The sequence below is a fragment of the Urocitellus parryii genome, chromosome 2 (genome assembly GCF_045843805.1).
Source record: "Urocitellus parryii isolate mUroPar1 chromosome 2, mUroPar1.hap1, whole genome shotgun sequence".
NCBI lineage: Eukaryota > Metazoa > Chordata > Mammalia > Rodentia > Sciuridae > Urocitellus > Urocitellus parryii.
This window is the reverse complement of record NC_135532.1, coordinates 128,961,059-128,985,054: the sequence shown is the minus strand read 5'-3', so window position 1 is coordinate 128,985,054 and position 23,996 is coordinate 128,961,059. Positions and strand designations below refer to the sequence as shown.

Here is a 23,996-nt window from a genome sequence, read left to right as displayed (position 1 = left end):
AGCCCAGAAAATTAATTCACTCTCCCAGGGAAAACACAAAGATTTTATAACATAAAGAAGGCCAGAACCTAGAAATTCTAAACCTAGCCTCTTTTCAAGAATTGGTCTACTACTCCCCTCCCCTAAACACTGTCTGCAAGAAGACAAGTCATCTTGCTGGTCTAAATGGTTGAAATTTATTCTGCCTTCTTGTTCACTCACTGCCATTTTAGATATCTGCTAGAAGGTTCTTAATATTTTGGAGTCCACTTCTTAGTGCTTCCTAAACCACTATTATATTTTTGCCTAAATATTACATAGCACATGTGCCTACTTTGTGGCTCCTAAGCACCTGGCATGTAGCAGATTGAACTAATGGTCACAGATTCTTAAAAAAAATAATAATAATAAATAAATAAATCTACTATCTTCTATACAATGCAGCATAACATGTTATATTTCAGAGATCCATAAAACCAATCTACCAATGTTCTGTGTATAATGACAGCTGGTATTTTCATTAATTGACACAAGTAATTTCAAAGTAGTGCTTGTTGCATCTAATTAATACTGATATTTGTTAGAGAATCCTAAAACTAATAATACACACCATTTATTAGGTTACTTACCATCTGCTTAGCACTTGAGGTCGGTACTACCGATACATGACTTTACTGATACTTTAATAACCCTGAAACTAAGCATAAGTGCCTTCATTATATAAATAAAAGCAAAGTAGAAGCAATCCAATCATTGGAGTGATTTTGTGAATGAAGTTACAGATTTTTGAAACTCATTCAAATGAATCCATACCAGAAATTACTCATTGTTTATTCCATGCACAATATACCATGTTGCTTGGGTTCATGGGTTTAAAATTTAAAAAGAACAAGAAGCCTCTCCCTTCTAAAATGTATACAATACCAAGTTCAACCCTTTTGAGATACAAAGGAGGCAAACCACCATGCCATTCAGATTTTCTGAGAAATGGTTGGATTTTTATGTCCCCAGTCTCCTCATGACCAAAGAAGCCCAAAAGGCTGAAGGATGTGCTATGAGATGCTTCTTGGGCCATGCTAAAGTCTTCTCTGTGGATGAAACACACTGGCCCAGACTCTGGTTGAACCTATAACCCAGTGTTTCATTAGAACTGCTTCTAACTAGCTAACTGTCTCAGACAGATTTACATAATGACATGAATGCTGAATATATACTTGAAAAGCCTTCAAAGAAAACAGTTTATTCTCTATAAACATCAGTTTTCACACCTCCAAACCATTTCCGAGACCCTTTATTCCAAATAAAAATTGCCTGAAAAATGTATACAGGACACTTAAGTGGTTCTTGTTGAGGCTTGCGATGGGATGTTTATGCCTATTTATAAACTTCTGCCATCCGAAATCTCCGTGCCGCTCTGGTATCTCACTCAGTCCCTCTCTTCCATTTTGATTAGGAGAAAAATGCAAACTACTCTCCTCTCTGCTCCACTTTTGCAAGGTTAGCCAGCACTTTGAGCCAGTAGCAATTGAAAGCTAGTAGCTAGAAAGTAATTTACTTCTTTGAGTCTCACTCTTCAGAGCCAGTACAATCTGAGCACATTTTTGCACCAAAGACATTAAGGGAGAATTCCTTTTCAAGTGGTTATTCTTGAATTCATTTACTTTTGACACACACAATGAAATCCCAATTCTCCTGCAGGCTGCCGTGGCTTTGTTTGCTATTTTGTGCACTGTCTATCTCCCTGCATCTTTGAAGGAACAGCTGCAGAAGTTTCTGAAACTTGTGAGTGCTTCTTCAAGATGGACTATTACCAGCAGAACTTAACTGGCTGATGATTTTCCAATCACCATTTTGCTGTTTCCTTTTTAAGGAGCGTGGAAAAAATGACAGGAGAGCCTCACTTTTAAACAGGTTCCATAAAGCATCTGAAGCTGTGGCAAGTGCACTTTCAAGCAATAAAACTGTTTCTGATGAATGGGACTATGATTTATAATGTGATAAAAACCTACAACATTGCTTTGAATCCACAGAAGAGAATCCTTGTTGGCCAGGAGTTATCTTAATAACCACAGGCAAGAGAAAGGGGAATCTGCATTTCCCCGTTAAACTACGAGGTCTCTAACACAATGCGTGACAAGAGTCATACAAGGCAGGAAACAGCAGTGTCAACTGCAAACACTGATTGACACAGTATCACAGTAAGGGACAGAATAAAGTTGAGATTGTTGGCTCTTCATTTGAGTTTCATTGCACATGCTGACCTTGAGCAATTTACTGGCTTTTGTTTATTGACTGCCCTTTGCCTCTCTCTTCTCATCTCTAAAATGGGGATGATAATAAAATACATCTTTCAGAGAGCTGCTGTGGGGAGTCAATGCACTGATATTTGAGTCAGTATATCTCTTCTATTTTAATTTGGAGAAAATGCCAAGTGCTCTCATACATAATAAGTGACAGTACTGTGAGGCAGGCACAAAGTAAATGCCTGATATATTTTAACTATTACACATGAAATTGGAGGTCATCTAGAGGTTTAGATTAAAAATGAACTATAGCACTGAACTGGTCCTATTATATCCAATCTTTGCTTGTGCCTGGTTACCCGTCCATTTCAATACAGAAAATATAAAGCCAGTCAGCATGATTAATCAATCCTTTTGCAACTGTGACCAGCCAGGAGATATACCTTTGAAGAAGTACAAACAAAATCAGCAGACATTTCCCCCTCTTACATTCTGCAAAGTTTTTCAAATAAATCTCTCATTCTTCCTTTTAATTTCAAAGATTTTACCTTCAAACATATCGGTTTCCCTCTTGTTTTCAAATAAAGATTTTATTTTCAGTATGGGAAAAGTCATGTTTTATGATTGACTGTAACAAAGCCAGATGATTTCTTCTAGGTATCTTAGTGCTTTAGAGAGTCTGACTAATCATATCTCAGTGTTCTGCATTCACCTTTTAACCTGAAAAATGTCAGGATATACAGTAATGTCATTACACTATAGGAATACACCAATTACAGAACTTTGGTATGCATTTACATTGCTGAGAGTAACTAGCAACTGTTTTGTACCTATGCCTCTTTGAAGAGAGACCTCCTAAAGGGACAGAGCTGAAGATAACAGATGCTGCCTGGTGACCAGGGCAGAAATGCTTTCCAGAGGTTTATGCCTAAAGGTATTGACATGCACACTCAATACATGCAAGCTTTAGTAAGTGATTATCAAGCAGGGTGTCTGGTAGACTACACCCCCCCCCCCAAGTCAAGCCAGCATGGGAAATGAAAATGTCTCCCACATCCCAGTGTGCCAGAAGACAGAATGTGAAAGAGACACATCTAGTCTATGAAACAACAACATCAAAGGCAAATTTATACTAAGAAGATTAGATAGGCAGATTTGCATCCCACTAGTTTCGGTCTGAAATAAGCCAATATGGGGAAAAAAAAACTTATTTTCAAATGTCCATTGCAATTTCATCTAAGTACCAAGATCACCTCTGGAGGAATATAAAAGAATCATAAGCCATAAATGCATCTTCTCTTCTTTTAACCCAATAGTTTCTCTATAAAATCAGGGAAGAGAAATTAGGAAAGCAACTGAGAGTCTCACTCTCATTTATTCAATAATAAATACACACTGAGTTCCTATCACAGGGGAGCAATCATCCAGAATTATTGCTTAGTAATCCACTCCCATCTTCATTTTAAAACTTATATTCTGCTTAAGTGTTTATAGGCAAAAGGAAGATGAGACTTATTCTTTTAAAAAGCTTTTGGCTTAATACTGTCTTTGACAACTGCTCTAAAGCTGCAAGAATTGTTTAAAAGATGCAATTCAATGCAAAGTTAACTTCACAACTGCTGGTTCCAAGAGGTTAGGAATTAGGCAAGAGAAACAGGTCAAGTGGAGTGAGAAGGCTAGCACAGGGGAGTCCTGCCAGAGAAGCCACAGGAGTGCTTCTCTAGCCCTGCTCCCAGGTGCTGAAGCCAGGCACTTGGTGTCAAAAAAAAAAAAGCCCTTTTCTTTCTCCTTGTGATGAAAAAAAAAAAAAAAGTTGCAGAGTAGACAAAGAAACAAGACAACGAAATTGGAAGTCTTCCGATGGCAAATTATTAATGCCTTCTCTTTGAGAAATTGCAAGCAGGCAGAAAAAGGTCTAACCTAAAGAGAAGGATCAAAGACTGAAATAAAAGCTTTGATGCCCAAGTTGCTCTGTAGCCCCAAAGCACTGTGGAGCCATGAGTGCAGCTGAGAAGATTGTTAACTCCAAACAAATTTTGGGATGGATTGGTTACTTAATCCGTGGAAGGACACAGGACTGGGTTTAGGTAGTGATTAAGTTACCTCCGAAATCTAGTGATGACATTTAGTTTGAAGAAAAATATTTACATTTCTTTGGGTATTTATTTATTTATTTATTTGCTCTGGAGGTTTTTTCATCCTTGAAAACACATGCTGTTGTGAATGATTGGTTCATATGAATATTTTATTTGATCAAAAGTTTATTTCTTTAAAAAATCATGTCATTGATTGGATTATGTGGCATGATATGAGACTAAGGAAGGAGGGTCTTTGGGAAAGCCCAGCTGAGCTGATCAGACAGCCACAACCCTGCAGCATTTTTCATTCTGAGACAATGACCCAAGCCACTGACATAATGACTCAAAGAAAAATAAACTGCCTTTAAGCCTAACTTTGCAGTCTCAGATTTAAAGCTGCACAACCATCGGTGGCAAGTTAAATGAAATTCGGATTAAGCCATTAATTCACTCATTCAACACATGTATTTCGAGCTCAATTTGATTCAAATTGTCCCTTGCTGGGGGCCAGATACAAAGAAGCTAAGATTCATTCAGTCCTTGCCTCAAAATCACCATCTAGAGATAACACAACATGAGAGTTTAAAGTGGCCTTAAGCATCTTTTTTTTTTCCTAGACCATTCATTTTATTTTTTTTAATTTTTTTTTGCAATTAGATACATTATTTATTATAATAAAATACACATCAACAAGCTCTTGCTCCATAAACCACAGTGTTTTATCACTGCTGCTTTGGAAGTATTGACAATTTTTTTACCTTAGCATCAAAGTGTTCCTCAATAGTGCCACACAGTTAAACTTGTTCTACATAATGTCCTCCTTGAGCTATTCATTCTAGTCAACTGGTCTACTCGGTGCCTGTACTCCTCTGTGCCTGTACTTCTCCATGTCTTATTCACATGACTCCCAGGTTCTTTCCATCCCTGGCAATTCTAAGACTATAATCTAACTTTTTAAACTCTGAGATCACTTCTCATTTGTACTTGATATAACTGCGTTGTTTGGCACTTGTGACCATCTCTGTATTCTTTTTTTTTTTTTATTGTTTGTTCAAAACCTTACACGGCTCTTGACATATCATATTTCAGACATTAGTTTCAAGTGAGTTATGAACTCCCATTTTTACCCCAAATACAGATTGCAGAATCACATCTGTTACACATCCACATTTTTATATAATGCCCTATTAGTAACTGTTGTATTCTGCTACCTTTCCTATCCTCTACTATCCCCCCTCCCCTCCCCTCCCATCTTCTCTCTCTATCCCATCTACTGTAATTCATTTCTCTCCTTGTTTTTTCTTCCAATTCCCCTCACAACCTCTTTTATGTAGTTTTTTGTAACAATGAGGGTCTCTTTCCATTTCCATGCAATTCCCCTTTTCTCTCTCTTTCCCTAGACCATTCATTTTAACTTTGCAATCTCTTTTTTGTAAATCCTACCCAGCTGTACATCTTCAATGAGAGGAAATTTTCTAAAGTTCTTCCTTTAAAAAGAAAAGTACAGATAAAATAGGGATTGATGTTATGTCCAAAAACAAACAAAATGAAGAATTAACCATATTAACTAAGCCTCTGAAATTAGATTTCATGTATTTTCTATTTTATCTTTGCTTAGTGGAAATGTTTGTGTAACTAGGTAAATAGCACATATACAAGAAGGATGTTAATGGACAGATATCAAAAGACTGTCTTTTAAGTAAAAAGCTATTTAGCATCACAATATTGAGCCTCACCTATTGATCCCTGGCTGATTCTCAGAGGCAACACTTTTGTGAAGATAAGTAAAACCAAGAGGACTGGATGCAGTTTAAAGCCACAAAGAAATATGGAAACTTGTCTTTTGTCCAACCAGATTAATTATTCTAGGACTCCACATGGCCAAGAGAGAGGACATACTGCATTTCTATACAACAGGTAGGGATATACAACAATTTTTAAACATGAGAGAAAATTTTGAATATATTAATAATGAACCTTTGGGTACAATGGGGACCACTTTTCCATGAAGTTTGAAAGATTGTTTGGTGGTTGTGTTGCCATAATTCAATCTTTACTATTCTGTAGTAAAAAAACAATTGATCCAGAATACTTGAAGAATGTTCTTATTCTCCAGAAAAATATGATTACCTTAAGGTCACATACATTTCATTATATTTAATAAGACAATGAAAGTATTTATTATTAGTTTGTGCTAAACAAAATATTGCTTACACTTTTAGAAAGAAATCACCTATTTCTCTTAACCACACCAAGAAAATTTCTTAACCATTGAGAGCCTTTCACTTTTATAATCAGATGATATATAGCCAAGTGTCTGCACAGTGATTTCTTGAATTAATAAATGAATGAGTATATAACATCTTCAATACAGTAACAGAGATACCCTTTGATTTTTATTTCTACATTATTGCTTTCTTATATCCTGTTCCACAGTACATCTTCTTTATGTACCATCAGTATTTATACACCAATCTAAGTTAACAGTGAATTTACCATTGAGCTTTCCTGATGTTCAGGATCATCTCTAACCCACCGCCAATGATACTTTTTTATAGTCAAAATGGTTCAGCTTTTAATTGTATGTTTTGTTTCTGGATAAGTATAAATCATCACAGCTAGTGTCTTACCTGAATGTTTCCTCCTTTGTATACATGAATAATCCAAGGGATGCAGCCATGTGATTTTTCTATTTTACTTTACCCACTTTGGGACCAAGAGAACACTACTCATCCCTCAGTATCCATAGGAGATTGGTTCTGTCTTCCCCCAGGATACCAAAATCCATATGCTAAGGTCCCTTATGTAATAGGCCACAGAATTTGTTTATTGGCTTTGTACGTCTTTCCCTAAGTAATCTCTAGATTACTTAAAATACCTAATGCTCTGTAAATAGTCCACAAATCACTATTATACTACATTGTGTAGGGAATAATGACAAGAAAAAATGACTGTCCATGTTCATAATTTTTCTTCAAATGTTTTCAATCTGCAACTGGCTGAATCTGAGGAACATGTTGATACAGAGAACCAACTATTTTTCTCTAGTAAATACCAGGTTGATGAAAGAAGAGGCACATCTACTTGGATATGGGCTGTAAGGAAAAGTAGTCTAATGGTTCTCTTCAGGTATTCCTGACACGCTCTTCAGCCAGCTGTAATATATTCTTACTTAATTCACAGATTTCATTTGACCCTTCTCCAAGGTTAGATGTAATATAAGCATCTCAACATAGAAGCAATTGCAGTATCCTGGAGAAGATTATTTGTGATAAATGAAAGCTAAGCAGGGGTCACAAGAACTTGTAACACAACAAAACATATCATCTTTTCTGTCAAAATGGGAAAAAATATCCTTCAGTTAAGTTATTTAAGTAAATATCCAGTTGTTAAATATTCTTTAACATATAGTTTTAAAAACCATTTTTAAACCATTATGATGACTTCAAGTAATGTTCACTCAAAATTCAGGCCGGTTCTTGAAACTTCAGGTTCTCCTGTACTTTATTCTTCCACTCCCCCATATACCCTTGTCTCCAGCATTGTTCAGAACTAACAGATTATAATAACGTTATTTTTGTACTTGCCTTCTGTGGTTTGCCATCTGATTCAATAAATGGGTGTGTTAAGCCATTACTTTCAACCCACTTGGGCAATCCAGACACTATTGTTCTTCACCAATGACGAGGAAAGCCCCCATTCAGTGCCATCCTGCACAGCTGAGCAGCCAGAGTGCTCCTTAATTTTCTCTGCATCCCACACTCACAAAGAAGTAGAACAGAAGCCAAAACTTTTCTTATTCTTGAAGAAAGAAAATAGATTTCCATTCTGTGAGAGTTTGGGTCAACTGTGAAATTTGAGGGAACAGTCTCCACCAGAGACCATCCTCACTTCTGACACCAACTGCAAGTTCCGGAGGGAGGTCCGAAAATCATCCCAACATTCCATAATTTGTTAGAAGGACACACAGAAGTCAGTAAAAGCTATTGAGTTGAAATCAACCAAGGGAAGAAGTGCATAGGAGAGTCTGGCGAGACACCAAAAGGACCTTCCATTGCCCTCTCCCCATGAGGCTAGAATGAGTTCATTTCCTCTTACCCATATGTGAAATTATGGCATTGACTAATGCCAACCAGAAAAACTATTCAATCTCCAGAGTTCAGGGTACTTGTTGCCTCTCCTTTAGATAAGTATGTTTGATTTTGACTGTCCATGGGATTGATTCTAGTCTCCAATTCAGTTCCTCTGGGCTTCACCCAAATCCCCTTTCCTTTGTTGGACATACTGGTGTGGTAAAAACCCTAGCTTAAGACCATGTAGGTGTGCCCAGCCCCACTTTAAGTTACATGGTTAGCCTAACTGTTGACTTAAGATCTCCAGGGAAAGAGGAGCCTACCAGGTATTCATATGCCAAGGGCTAGAGAATATCTCCCAGAAGCTGAGGTCAAAGACAGAACTCTCTTCTAGTAGTTAATATTTTTACTACAAACTTTCATTGTCTCTTAAGACTTTTGATTTGGGGCATGTGTCTCTATATTACACATACTCATTATCATTGTAAGCATGGCATTTTGAAAGTCAAGGGAGATTCATTTAATAAAACAGAGGGTACAAAAGTCAGGTTACATGAGACTATGTGGAGGCAAGGGAGGGAGTGTTTGGGATGGAATGCAGTGTGATGCTTGCTCAGAAACCCGGACTATGCATTATGGGCTTGGAGCAAATCTGGCAGGAGGTCTTACACATGGGCAATAATAAAGGAACAAACCACCACCAACATCTAGCACTTGCCTGGGAGGGGAAAGACACAGCCTGTTCCACAACTCAGATTAAAAACAACATGAACAGCAGCCTTCACAGCACATTTAGGGGGATTCCTCAAAGCTCCTCTACACACCTCCTGACTAACAGATCTATCACCATTTAGGTTTTGTGTCCTCTGGAGCCCCTATTAAAATGCAAATATGGTAAATCAGCAGTGTCCACAAATTCGTTAGTTTGAAGGTGTTTACTGAAAGAAGCAATTGAACTAAATTCTGATCGGCAAAGAAAAGGAAATAGAAAAAAATATATATTTATAAAAAACTGTAAGAGGGCCCAAAGGAAAAAGATGAGAAAGGGGCCCTCAGCCACCCTTGGCCTCATCCAGTGCACAGCGCAGCAAAAGAAAGGGCACATGGGACCACCGCAAGCCCTGCTTAACCCAGTAGCTCTGGGGCAATACCATAAAACTTTAGAGTTCAACATCTGGGCTGAAGTCTTGGCTCTGTTACTCACAAGCTGTGACTTGGGCAAATCAATTATGCTTTCTGGGTCTTTGTCACCTCAATTCTAATTTGGGAATAATATGAACTCTTTCACAGAGTGGGTGTGAGCTTAAATGAGGTAACATATGGGAAAGCACCTTGTTAAATGTGTCTTCTTCCCACTACTATACAAATGTGTTATTATTAGTTGAACAGAGTGGAAAAATAACTTTTGCTTTTTTATTATATGTGTGTGTGTGTGTGTGTACACCCCCCAAAAATAATAATGCTTCAAGTCAAGATACCCCCATTAAAAGGGCTTTAAAAGGTACATGGGTTTAAATACACCAGAATCAATACACTATTGTGTGGGAGTCACAATACAAATTAGCACATTGGAGACTCTGGAAAAGTCCTACAGAAAGGAACACTATTTAAGGTTATATAATGCAGCATTTCCCAAACATATTTAAACACAGAAACTTAATTTCATGTAACTCCTCTTAAAATACAATGAGAACAGTGATCCAGAGAATAAATTTTGAGAAACAGAGTACGTTAAGCAGATTATTCATGTCTAAAAACACAATAATAATTCATTATGTTATTCATATTCAGTGTTTCCTATGCTTGACCAATAAGTAAGAGGGTGCCCACCACAAATGCTCCTGTTGAGAACAGTGTCCTAACCTGTGCAGCTAAATATGCACCTACAAGATCATTTAGCTTCTCAAATCTCCTCTCACTGCTCTCTTCTCTTTACATTATGATAAAGGATTCAACTTTGGGCTGTCTTCTCCAGTCTCCTGATCTCTCTCAGGAAATACACTATTAAATCAAAAGAGCTAATACCTAGGTGAACTGGGTTCCCAGGACCCCAGGGCACCCTCTTGTCTGGAGAACACCTCTGAGGGGACAGGACCACCAGGTGCTTGCTCCCATCCCTACCTTTCAATGCCAGACTCACCAGAAATTCTTGAATGCAGAGAATCTTGGAAGTTTCATTTTTCTTCACTCAACATAAGATACTCTAATCATGTAAAAGGATTTTAATGATTGCTTATCATACTTAAAGTTCATAACAATGACCAGCCTAAACTCTAGGAGAGAGGAATGGAATGTGTCATTCCATATACAATATTACAAGAAGGCTTTTTTGGTAGAATAAGGAACTGATGGTCTCAAAAATAACTAAGTGAAACTGCCAAACCAAATTATGCTGTTAGTGCATTTCCAGCTCAGTATACCCGAAATGAATAAGGTTCTGTAAAATCTCACTACACACATACGCACATGCATGCACATATCACATACTTCAAATTCAAATGACAAGAACTTAGCTATACTATTCCAAAACATAGTGAATGCAGAATATGGATTTCTCAGTAAAGCGTGTTCCCTTTTCTTACTCAAGATCCCTTCTTTCACACTATGTTCATCATGTTCCCTCAGAAAAAATACAATTTAAACTCAAGTCAATCATCTAAAAAAGTCATTTTAAAGTCTTACTTTGTGCCTGAAAGAATAAGAGAAGTTTGATTTAAAACAACAATAAAATACATACACACACACACACACACACACACACACACACACAATGACCGTGTAAGATCTGACCATTGCAATGGTACATTTTCTTTTCCTTTGGGATTTCACCATATTTCCATAGTATTGTAACTACATTTTTAAAATATACCTTTACACACACAATGCCCCATCTTAAAATCTTCAGTGTAATTGCACATCCAGAGTTGAGATCCAAGCTATTTACCATGACAATAATCTGTGCCGTAGCATAAACTTTCAGTCTTATTTACCACAACTCCCACCAGGACGTGGTTCCTGTGGCAATTTGAATTATTTCTGAGAATGCTATTCATCATAGTATAAGGATTTGATTTCCTACTTCCATAACCAGAACATGGGCTTTCACTAGCAAAGCTTTTATGTATTCCCCAGGTCCTAAAAAGTCACTCAATACATGTATGTGTAGTGAGCAAACTTTTAAATGAAGATCATAATTTAGCTCATACTTAATAAATGAATATTGTTTCCTAAGCACAGGTTTGAATATTAAAACTAAATCCTCTATAACTCTTTCAAGGGAATTATATCAAGTATATTTTAATTAATAGAATGTTCTTCCATTTTAAAGAAAGAGCATTACATAGTGGTAAAAAAGATGAACTTGGGAGCCAGTAGGATCTCTGGAAATTTGCTTCACTTCTTATTTCCACTGTATTGCAAGGGTTTGAATATGGCTTTTTTCCCTCTGAAACTCATGTTGAAATTTAATCCTTATTATGAGTTATTAAAAGGTCCCATGTGGGGCCTTTGAGAGGTGGTAAGGATTCTGCGCTTACAAAGGAATTGACCCAATCATGTAATAAATAAACCAATGGATCAATGGATTAATGGATTATCTCAAGAGCAGGTCTCCTGTAAAACACAGTTTGGCCAAGTCTCAGGCTTGCTGCTTTTCTCTTGCCCTGTGAAGTCCTGTACCACCTAGAGACTGTGAGATATGGCCCCTCAGCCTTGGGCCAGAATCAGAAGCCAAAATAAATCCCTTTTTTCTATAATTTATCCAGTTTGTGGTATTGTATTATTAACAATAGGAAACAGGCTAAGAAATATGTCATCTCTAAAAGGGGCCTATTAATGGCACTTGTCTTATAGGATTATTGTGAATCTTAAATAAGCAACACATGCAGAGCACTTAGGAGAGCTCCCAGTGTATAAAATACATGATTTATGAGTTAACTATAATTATCATTATTATCCACATTCAACATGTTCTAGTTCATCACTAATTATACCATGTAGAATCAAATAACCCTGGATGGTGTTAGGTCATTCTCCTCTGAGTCTGTTGTATTTGCAAATATCAAATGATTATTATGCAGTCATTTTTTAGACTACATTTTAAAATTGCATTTAAAGAGTGCTAACAATGGCCACACAAACCTTATTTAAAAGGGAATGTTAACGAAAACATTTCTAAAACTTCAATTTTTCAGATCAGTGTCAGGATAGTAAATCTTCTGCATGGGTTCCCAACAGCCGGATTTTCTTTTCCTGGGTACACAGGAAGGGGTCAGATATTTCCTTGTTGAATCTCCTCATAAATGGTCCATCATACTTCAACATACTGGTTCCAATACCTATCAATATTGTCATAACCTCTGTCAAGTATATAAAGTGAATAAAGTCACCTTAATATGGACTTGCTAGAACCTTGCTGACGGTTTAGGCTCTCATACAATGCATCTTTGTGTGACAAACAAAATAATTATAGATTTTAACACTGTTGGTTCATGCTAAGAATGCATATCAATTTACCTCCACAATATAACCTGCATTTCATTTCATAATATTTCCTAACAATGCTCATTTTCGATTGCATTATTAAGTGTCATCAATTAATGATTTTTGCACATTTTCCAAATTAAATTGCCTTTCCAGACTAATTTTATAATTCAATTAAAATACGCCATCAAGTTTTCTTAGCATGACTTGCTCTTTATAAACCCCCTGCCACTTTTTCCCCATTTTCATTGTTTCAATAGGCTAACTGCTGAAATGAAGCTGTGGATAAAGCAACAATGTTTTCTAAATTTCCTATACTGGCTTGCTAGTGTTGCTGTAACAGAGTACCACACTGAGTGGCTTAAGAAATGAAATCTTGTTGTTTCACATTTCTGGAGGCAGGAAGTCCAAAATCAAGGTGTCAGCAGGGTTGCTTCCTTCTGAGGGCTGTGAGTAACAGTACTTTCCATGCCTCTCACTTAGCTTTAGGTAATTCACTGGAAATCTGGTGTACCTAGGCTTGTATCAGATGCATCATTCTGATCTCCAACTTCATTTTCTCATAGTATTCTCCCTGAATGCATGTGTACCTCTGTGTTCTAATTCTCCCTTTTCATAAGGGCAACAGTCATATTGGATTCAAACAAGGTCCATATGTTACAGTATGACCTCATCTTAACTAATAATTATATCTGCAACAATCCTATACCCAAATAAGATTACTTTCCTAGATCTTCAAATATAAATTTGGGGTGAGGGAGGTAGGGGATTAATTTCAACCATAAACTTCCCCAAAAAAATGCTCTTAAGGAAATGCCAATTGTATATAATCCTTTGATTCAAACTCCTATCCAAGCAGAAAAGATGGATCATACAGAGTCCACCAGACTCCTTGACTACAATCTACCCAATGGCTCAATGTTCAATATTTTCTCAGATTTCTCACAGGATGGGAAACAAAGCAACAGTAAGAGCCTTTCCTTTCTCTCTTTGAGCTCTTCCCTTATGATTCTCAAAGAATCAGTAAAAAGATGCGCTGCTTAGATAATACTTTCCAAATCGTGTGTTATCTCATAGGACTCTTCACAAGTAACTACCTGGCAGATACATAATTATACTAAATATTATTAAAAAGCCATCATTGTTTGGAAGTTTACAGGCTCCGGAGCTAGAACATATGTATTTGGACCCATATTTTCTGCTTTCTGGTTGTCTGACCTTCAACAAGTTTGTATGCCTAGCTGGGTATGAAAGTGGGACAAGTAAGAATATTCATATTATGGACCTGTAAGGATTAATAATGTAATACATTTAAAATGTTTACAATAATGCTTGATGCTTGGCAGATGCTAAGGAAAATTAAAGCTGTTGTTCTACAAATGATAACATTGAGTCAAGGAATATAAAATGCCTTCTCCAAGATAATGCATGCAGCTAATGGTTAGACCCAACCCCAACCTCAGAACTCTTGAGGACTTTTCCATGTCACTACATAACATTCCAGAAACAAGGATTTTTTTTTGTATGCCTAAATATCATACACCACACTTTGAAGTAATGCAGACAGTTTGGAACTCCTCCATAAGCACATGAGAATGAGTACCAATCAGTACTACCATAAGTTCAAGACACCAACTGTAGGACTACCTGGACAGAGAATGAACTTGGGAAAGGGAAGTCTTGTCAGAATCCCTTTACACAATCATATGTGTATAAGGTTCTAAAATAGTTGGTTTGTACCAAAAAAGACTAAGTAATTGCTGCCCTTGACCTTTGGGGGGGGGGGGGAGGAAAGCCATATTTTGCCATGTTCCATGTACATCTCTTACTGCAGGCAAAAGAACTACTACTTTCATTATTATTGTTGTTCATTGAACTTGCAGTACTCTTCCATGTCTCTGGGTAATGTACTATTTACTCTGCTAAATTTCGTATTATTCTGCTTATCTTTGAGAATAAGTAGTATTTTTATTTTCCAGTATTTTGAGAAAACTCCCTTACCTCCATTGCATGACAAAGATAAACCCTCTCCTGTTTCCTTTAGGACAGAAACATCCTTCATCACAGTACTTGTGAGCTGTATTCTAATCATTCGATTCCTGGTCTCTATTTCCTACTACACTAAGAATAGCCTAATTGTTTTGGCATCTGAAATACCTGCATACAGTCTGTTTTATTAATATTTACTAACTGCAACATGGAATGGATGAATATATGAATAAAAGAAAGAGACCTCAGAGACTTACGTTAAACCAGAGGGGTATTTTTATTTAACTTGACTTCTGACCAAGGAAGTCTTCTTGACTTCTGAGAAAAGGAAGATGGAATAAGTAGTGAGGAAAATAGGTGTAACTTTGTGTGTGATAATAAATCAGTTAATGAATCTCCAAGTTGTTCTGCCTGAATCCATAAAATTAAAAAGAGTGAAAGAATTTCACTACCAGCTATCTAGCCTGATTTGCATGTGTTCAAATCTTCAAAGTATTCCTTTTGATTCCTTTAATCAATAGCTATTTTAGAAAGCTCTTCATTACTTCCTAATTGTCCAAATTCATTTTCTTCATTTTTCCTTATTAGAGGCAGATTTTTCAAATGAGTTAAGTAGATCAGCAATTTTAGAATCATTATTAACTTCAAGCATTTTTCTCAGTTATTAGCATGTCCCTTCTCTCTCGAAGACTAGAGTCTTTTCTCCATTTTAAAAAAGCCATCTGGTTTATTTTTAAAACTTCTTTTTTTCCATATATCTCATATAAAGTCAACTTTACCCTATATTAGCAATCCATATTTACAATAATCCTGATCACAGTATCACATTGCTGGTGTGGGATTCAGATGCAGGGAAAACATTGTATATGTCAAAAAAGGAAGCAAATAACTAGGATTTAACTAGACTATATAATCCATTCTAACAAAATAAATTGGTAAAGCCATTTCTGAGGCACAAAAAAAAGAAAAACTTACAAATAATTTAAATAAATATTTTTATTCTTAAGCACATTAAAATTTTAAAACAGCTGGGCATAGTGGCACTCACCTATAATCCCAGAGGTTTGGAATACTGAGGCAAGAGAATCATGAGTTCAAATCCAGCCTCAGCAACTCAGCCAGGCCCTAAGCAACTCAGTGAGACTCTACCTCTAATAAAATACAAAAAGAGGATGGGAATGTGGCTCAGTGGTTAAGTGTCTCTGGGTTCAATTCCCTGTATCCAAAAAAAATCTTTTTTAAAAATATACATTGAAATCAACCATTCCACTATAGGGACTCTGTCCCACAAAATTAAAAACACCATATTACTGAAGCACTGATTATTGTGTAAAAAAAAATAAAGAAGTTGAAACAAATGAATGTTTATCAATAAAATGACTAGTTGCAAATTTCTGGTGAACTGGTATCAAAGAATATTATTCACCTATTTGTATATGACAACATGAGTTAAGAGAAAGATAGAAAGGAGTATTCAGCCAGTTGTTACTGGGGAGGGGAGAGTATGTTGGATGGGGAGAAGAAAAGGCAAAGGAAAAGAAGAAGAGCACTCAGGACAAAAACAGTATATAATATATGGGTAAGAATAAATGTGCCTAAGAGGATGACCACCATCACTTTCTAAAGGCAGGAGTACTGTGCAATGTTATTAACTGGGCTTTTTCCCCCTAAAATATATCTGTTTTATTTGAAATCTTGTATACATTAGTTTCCATGGTGATCAGTTTCTTAGGCTTTCAAAGTTGAAACCTTTTACAATTAGGAATTCCTGAACACAGGCATCCTCCCTTAAGCAGAATTCCTGAAACATAAAATATAGCTTAATGCTTGGTGGTCAAATAATAGATAAGAAAATAAAACCCAAACTTAGAAAATATCAATGGGACACTCATAAGTTTAACAGAAGTAATAAAATGTTGAAGGAAGTATCTGATACCAAGAATCAGTCCAGAACCACTAAGAACTAACTTGGCATTTTTATCATTTTAATTTTTTTCAATTTGTTTTCATTTGAGTTATTATTTATATAATTTGAAAAACATCACTACAGTTATTTTATTGCGAGATATATATAATTTATATAATTTGAAAAACATCACTATAATTATTTTATTGTGAGAAAGAGAGAGAGAGAGAGAATGAGAGCACATCAATCAGGCCAAGGCTTCTAAGCTCATAACCCAGAACTCAAATACAACCACAGGATAAGCAGTGTGTTAGAAAATCTACTGCAAGACTATAATCATCCTCCTTGATAGACTATATGTTCTATCAAGTACATTCCTTTTAAAGACAGTTCTTTGCTGATTTTAATTTCTAATCTTCCTTCAAATCTCAGCTAATGCCATTTCTTCTTAATTGGTTCTTAACTTCTTTCCCAAATTTGATTGATTTCCTAGAAAGTCTTCAAAATGCCTGCCTAAAACTCCCTTAAATTCACATAGTTTTTGTATCTCCTTTTATTTTGATAGATGAAAAGCAATACCATGTAGCAAATGTGTGAGCTCCCACCATTTCAGTTGAATAACTCTCAGGGTTTATCAATTCCTTTTAAAATTCTACAGGAGATATCATGTTGGGAGAAGGAATAGTGTTAAAAATCTAAAGGGGAGCACACTTGGACAATGTTACTGAAAAATGCAATGGAGACTGGAAAGATACTTTGTAAGATGGGGGTTCTCATGACTACTAAACTTTATGGTCCACAAACCTGTGGGAAAGGCAAGATGATTTTCGCCAACCAAAAATTGAAGAAAAAAAAAAAGAATCTACCTACATAAACTTAAGAAAGCATGTTAATTATTTTGGTGTATAAAAGTTGTTAAGATGCTAGAATAATCAAAATATCCAAGTACTGATGTGAAAAATAAAGAATAAATTAACTCAGGTATGATTTCCAGATCGTTATCATTACCATATGTCTCCTTCATTACCTTTCTCCTATGGGACTTAATGTTTTGCAAGATTTGCTTCTACCAAAACAAAAGCATTTACAAAGTAATAATTAATTTTTAAAAACTCTTAATGAATCAATGATATGTTCAATTAGCCGTCACAGTTACTGATTGCGATAAGGAAACCAGTGCTGTACATGCAGCTAAAACAATTTATTTAGAGACAAATACTCTGTTATCCCGGATCAATGTAGAATTTCTGCTACTTCTTTAAAATCATGAAATAGCTGAAGATACATCCTGCAGCTCAAAGCATCCACTGACCTCTATTTCAGAATCAGTGTTCCATAGTTAAAGAATAAATTGGGGTTAAAAAAGCAGTTTTATTTTAATTTTAATTTTTTTTAAAAAAAAGCAACTCAGAAGAGAGTATCAGGATTAATTTACAAGAAGAATAGCTTTGAGGTGACCCATGAAAAACGGGAGCCTTCACCTTTTGCCAAGGGCAGCAGGAACCCATGGACATGAATGATGAACTCTTAGCCATCTTCCAATTTCATTTATAAAGATCCAGACAGTAGAGAAAGAAGAAACCCATATCAGTAGAACACAATAAATGCAGAATTTTGGATAACTCTTTACATCTGTCCCGTCAACTTCTTTCAGCTAGGTTTTGTTTTGTTTTTTCTCCTCTAAAAAGCTAACTGCAGGTGCACCCATATCCTTTGGAGACTAGAATCAAATGATCAAGTCAAAGCAAATCCTTTTGAAACTATCCCATATCTCATGGCTGATGCAGTTAAGGACCAATAAGTGACCATTCTGAAATTTTCCTGTACTGTATGAAACATCTTAAATATACCAACCTCGAAAACCAGATTGCCAAGCAAGCATTGAAACTGAGAATCATGTAAGTTTTGAGTTTTTATTTTTGAACTTTTAAAATTAAGGCCATGAAAGTATTAAGTACCACAATACAAGGAATTCATGTGAATCCCACTTTGTTCATTCATAAACCATAGAGATCTCACAGAAGAATACCGTACCAGCAATTTCAAAGCAAGGCTCCGTGAAAGATTTAACATCTGAGGTCAGGATGAGGTTTTCTTATTAAGCTGCCATTTCCTTTACAAAGTGGACTATTTTGTACTTACCGCTACCCTTTGAACTCTTATAGTGAATAATTAAAACTAAACTACAAAGCATATTTTGTGAGGCTGATTACACTTTAGGTTGTAGGTTTCTGCTTAGTGGCTCCTTTTAAACACTCACCAATCCCCAAAGGGATGACCCTGCCATTAGTTTGCATTGACATAACTGGCTGTCCCTTAAAAGCAAAGCAGACAGTTCCAACTCATAATAAATGGTCTTGTTGGTGACTCACCATATTGACAGTGGGGTCCGTGAAATCCCTGTGAACACTGGCAATTCTGGACTTCACCATCTGAGCATTTCCTACTGTTGAAATGAGTTCCCATAGCAGAGATGGCTAAAAGGAGGGCAATCAAGGAGGGTGGGAGAATGGAGTTGAGAGAAAGAAAAAAATCATGAATATGGGCTCCATATTTTTAATATAACATATTCTAGACATTTCTCTTAGCCCCTTCAAAGCATGGATAAAGAGTGTTTTCATTACAAGTTAAGGCCTTACTGTCCAAAGCTTTAAACAATTCCTTGTGTAGGAATATTCCCATCACCTGAAAGCTTGTAGAAATGCAGAATTCCGGGCTCCATCCCAGGTCCACTGAATCAGATTCGTATTTCAACAAGACACCAGGTGATCCACATTCACATTCAAATTTGATAAGCACTAATCTAAAAAGTCTGCATGGATAAGACCATTGTGTGGTCAAAATGCATGGATAAGATGATTGTGTGGTCAAAACAAATCTAAAAATCAAATGAATTACTGATTCTTAATCAGAGGCAAAGGACTGTGATAGGTACCTTACCACCAACATAAAGAATTCATTTCAAAATTGTTAATTTCCAGAAGTTCATAACATAGTGAAATAGTATTGTGGGCAGCTCTTTTCGCTGATCTTAAACTAGTCAGCTGCAGTGGCCTCGAGCTTCATGTAAATAGACAATGACCCTTGTTGCACCACTCAACGCTAAGCCTGCTTAATATGGGAAGCCCGCAGCAACCTCACGCAGACATTCCAAGAGCAGAAAGCACACTAGGGAAGGAAGCAGGATGCCAACAAACTCCCTCAGGTACAGCAGAGCAGGAGAGATGAATTGTTGTGCTGTGGCGCTGCATTGATTGCAACACACGGAAGCATTTTAAGGGACTTCGCAATAACCATAAACACATAATGTAGGTAAAGGAGCCGCTAAACAGAATCATTTCTCCTGGCAAGAATGAACTACAGAATGCCACTAGTTTTGCTGCCCAAGTGCTGTCAAACATACCTGAAAGATTCTGAAACACCCGCACTAGAGGCTTGTAAGAGGACTGCATACCTCATCTTAAAAAGTAAACTGCCTCCAGAGTTCTGCAATTAATCATGACAAGCACAAGTGGAGAAATCCCATTTAGATTTAGTACAGTGATTTCCCTCTGGACTTCTGAATCAACTGTGGATTACAAATTTGATGATATGGGAAAGGGGCAAACAGAAAAGAGAAATGGAAGTCAAGGTAGAACCCGTCTGGCTTTAAATCAACTGTCTTTTAAATAAAGAGACAGAATATAAAGCAGCACTTCCATAGGTCCTGAGTCGTGACCTATCATTAGAAACGCTTAACAGAAAGGCTTTTTGTGCATTTTTGCACATGTCATGTGTGAATATTCAGTCCAAAGAGATGCTGTGAACTGTGGTGCTTCTAAAGATGCCGAAAACTTGACAGGCATAAGATGATTGAAGCCAAACACAGAGCAAAACCATTCCTTCTAATGACAGAGAGTTAGACAGGAAGAATTATAACTTACGGTGTAGGCAGCCAGGTTCATCATCCCATCGGCTCCAACCAGGGCAGCACCTGTAGACTGTCTGCCACTCCCTGTTGTATACCTGCCTGTAGATGGTATAGTACCGAGTCCTAAGGAACACAAGAATCTGGATCAGGGGAATGTAATGCTTCCTTTTAAGGCAAAGTTTTCACACACACACACACACACACACACACACACACACAAATCCCTCTCTCCAATTCAAATCCTATCATCTACAACAAGAGAGAAACATACATGATAGATACAGAGATATATGTATATATGTTTATATATATATATATGTACATGTGCATATAATCTCAATATATTATACACACATACCTCTTTACATAGGCAACCAAAATAAATTGTAAGTATAGGTCAATAAAAATTGAGAAGGACACCATGTGCGGTAGTAAAAAAAAAAACACCCTGAGGATCACTCAAGCTATCAAGAATTAAATTCAGGGCTGGAGCTGGAGCTCAGGGGCTACATGTGCTTGCCTACCATGTGTAGGGCATTGGTTTCGATCCACAGCACCACAGTAAAAAAGTAACAAGTAAAATAAAGGCATTCTGTCCATCTACAACTACAAAAATTGGGGGGTAGAAGAGAGAATTAAACCCAAAATTATAAAGAGAGTCAAGAAACCCTGAAAAATTGTGGATACATGCTTTTCAATGTGGCATTGAAGATCTCCGGGTATTGGTTCCACTACAGCACACAATCTCAACCATGGTTCTGTCACGTGCAGGGTGGCAACAGTTAGTCTTTAGTTCAAGGGTAAATGAAAATGATCAACTAATTCAATGGTGTGTGGCCCCCAAAGGAGCATAGTACATAAATAGATGTAAAATATACATGCGATGCTAAAGTCTCACAGGGAGGGGGCAATTGTGGGAAAGAAAAGCTTAAAAAGGCTCCTTAGGGAAGAGACCAGGAATAACACTGAAGTATTTGTGCTGACCTACCAATAGAGTATAATACTAATATCTCCAGTCTGATTTCCTTTCTGTCAGATCAATGTTATATTCATTATTTTTCCCCAAAGCACTATCATATTCTGTCCCCTTCAGACACCTTCCCCCCCACATTCCAGCCTAAATCCCCTCATTGTTCAAGGTCAATTTTACATTTTACTTCTTCCAATTTCTCTTTCTCCCCTGGCAATGAATATGCTCTTTCTCTTCTCTCAAAAATAGGGCTTATTGGCCATACCATAGCATTTTTTTTTACCACCTGGAAGTATAACCTAATATTTCAGAGTGTCTCTCTCTGATTAGAATATAAGTATAGGGTTGTATAGTAATGTACAAAGCCCCAAGCATCTTTCAATGCTGCCACCACTCTGAACCCAGAGTCATACACGGAATGTCTAAAACTACTAAGCTCTTGAGAATATAAATATGAAATCTGTTTTACTTATTTAGATTTCCTTTTCCCAATTCTGCATATCTATAAGGAATAATGGTATTTCTTTCTTTGGCTCAGACTAATACCAACAATGATTAAACCTCATGTGAGCAGTAGAGAAAATCTAAATGAAAAACCATTTACAAAACAAGTACTCTGATGAATAAATCATATGCCCTGTAAGTATGGTTTCCATTCTAATTTATTTTAAAATAAAATTTTTCTGCCACAGCATTATACTACCTAAAATATATTGGGTCCCTATCATGTACCAAGCATTGTGCCACATGTGCTAAATATATTTTCAGTTAATTCTCATAATACCCATGCATGGCATTGTTTTTCCAACTTTATAGACTAAGGCCAGAAAAATCTAGGAATTTTGTGTAAGACCACAGAGCAAGTAGAAGTCAGGGAAATTTTTCTGATCTAAATGTCAATTAAATATGCTTAGTTTGGACCAAAAATAAGAGTATTCACCTAAAGGTTGAACACACATGTGCACACACACACACACACACACACATGTGCACAACACAGTATATGTAAATATCCCCAACCATAAACTGTTTAGTCTTATCATACTGTACATAGTTCTATATTGTAAGTGTTCTGATATTTCTCTACCATGGCAAACCCAGCTATTTATAAATGTCCCCAACTTTCCACTGGCAATAATAGTATCAATACTAAATTCTTCATTAACCTGAAACTACATTTTTTTTTTAAGGTTAAGTATCTTGAGTTCAGATTCAGTTGACTGATTTACATGAAACTCAATCCCTCAGCAACAGTTTGTATCAATAGGTTCTTAGATGTTTTTAAAAACTATTTTAAAACTTTGAGAAAAAATAATATCTGCAGGAAGCCCTGGCTCCCAGAAAGCATTGTGGACACTGGCTTTTCTCTCCTCTTCCAGCCTGCCGAGTTAATCCTAATTCAAAGGCCATAATAAAGTTAAAGAAGCTCTAGGTTTCAAAGTGCTACAAGAGTACAAGGGCAGGTCAGAGGATGGTTCACAACTGTAGATCCCCTGGATCCAAGTCGTGCTAAATTTAGCACACCGACACAATATTCCTTGTTTCTGTCAGGCTTCTGATCTTTGGCTTTCAATGGTGTATCATGTCATGAGGTAAAATTAGTGGCATCTAGCCTAAAATACTTCACACATAAATGAAGCCCAAGTGAAGTGATCGTACATTCTGTCTCCGAAGAAAATACATTATTCTGAAAGTTCTTGGTGAGCGTACCTTATGCTCATTTACTTAAGCATGCAATTATTTCCCCAAATTTATTGGATGAAATATTTAGAAGCAGATGAGGCTTCTGGCTTTCATTAGTCATAATCACACGAAAAGAGGAGAAAGCACCCTCACCTTCTTTCATAACCCATGCACCAGGGTGGGCCGGTACAGCCTTGTTTCCAGAGCCTGGCGGTGTGCGTGAAGGCCCGAACACAGGGGTGCGCCAGTCCCACCACAGTCACCAGCTGTTCTTCACAAACATTGGGCCTTGAAAAAAGAACAGCAGTACTGTGTCAGAAATATATATGTTTTATATATGAAGCATGAATCATTTATTTTTCTATTTAACACAAAAAGTTCATGGCTTAAAAAATAAAGAGACAAATACAGGCAATCTAAAAAAATTTAAGCAGGTCAATTAAATGTAAAATTAAAAAATCCAGTACCAGGGAAAAGAAAAAAAAATCAGACTAGATTTTAAAGACCAGGAAAAATTTAAAAGGCAAATATACAAGTCATAACTTCCCACATGGGTAGAAAAAAATTGAGCCGCCAATTAAGTTCTGAGTTCTTTAGTAGCCAAAATTTTGAAAAAGAACAGTATGTTAGAAATTTCAATACCCATAAAGAAAAAGCAAGCCAATTCATCAAACGAAGTTAAA

General features: G+C 36.6%; 1 protein-coding gene across 1 annotated transcript in view; it reads right to left on the bottom strand.

Moving 5' to 3' along the window:
• LOC113187260 (EGF-like and EMI domain-containing protein 1) overlaps window positions 1-23,996 on the bottom strand; it is a 528,706-nt gene that overhangs the window by 445,547 nt on the left and 59,163 nt on the right. Inside the window, exons 2-4 of the mRNA XM_077795506.1 lie at window positions 23,467-23,601; window positions 20,674-20,783; window positions 19,123-19,227 (exon numbers count right to left, since the gene is read on the bottom strand). Of these exons, the coding sequence (XP_077651632.1) occupies window positions 19,123-19,227; window positions 20,674-20,783; window positions 23,467-23,601 (350 nt within the window). The remainder of the gene's footprint in view (window positions 1-19,122; window positions 19,228-20,673; window positions 20,784-23,466; window positions 23,602-23,996) is intronic.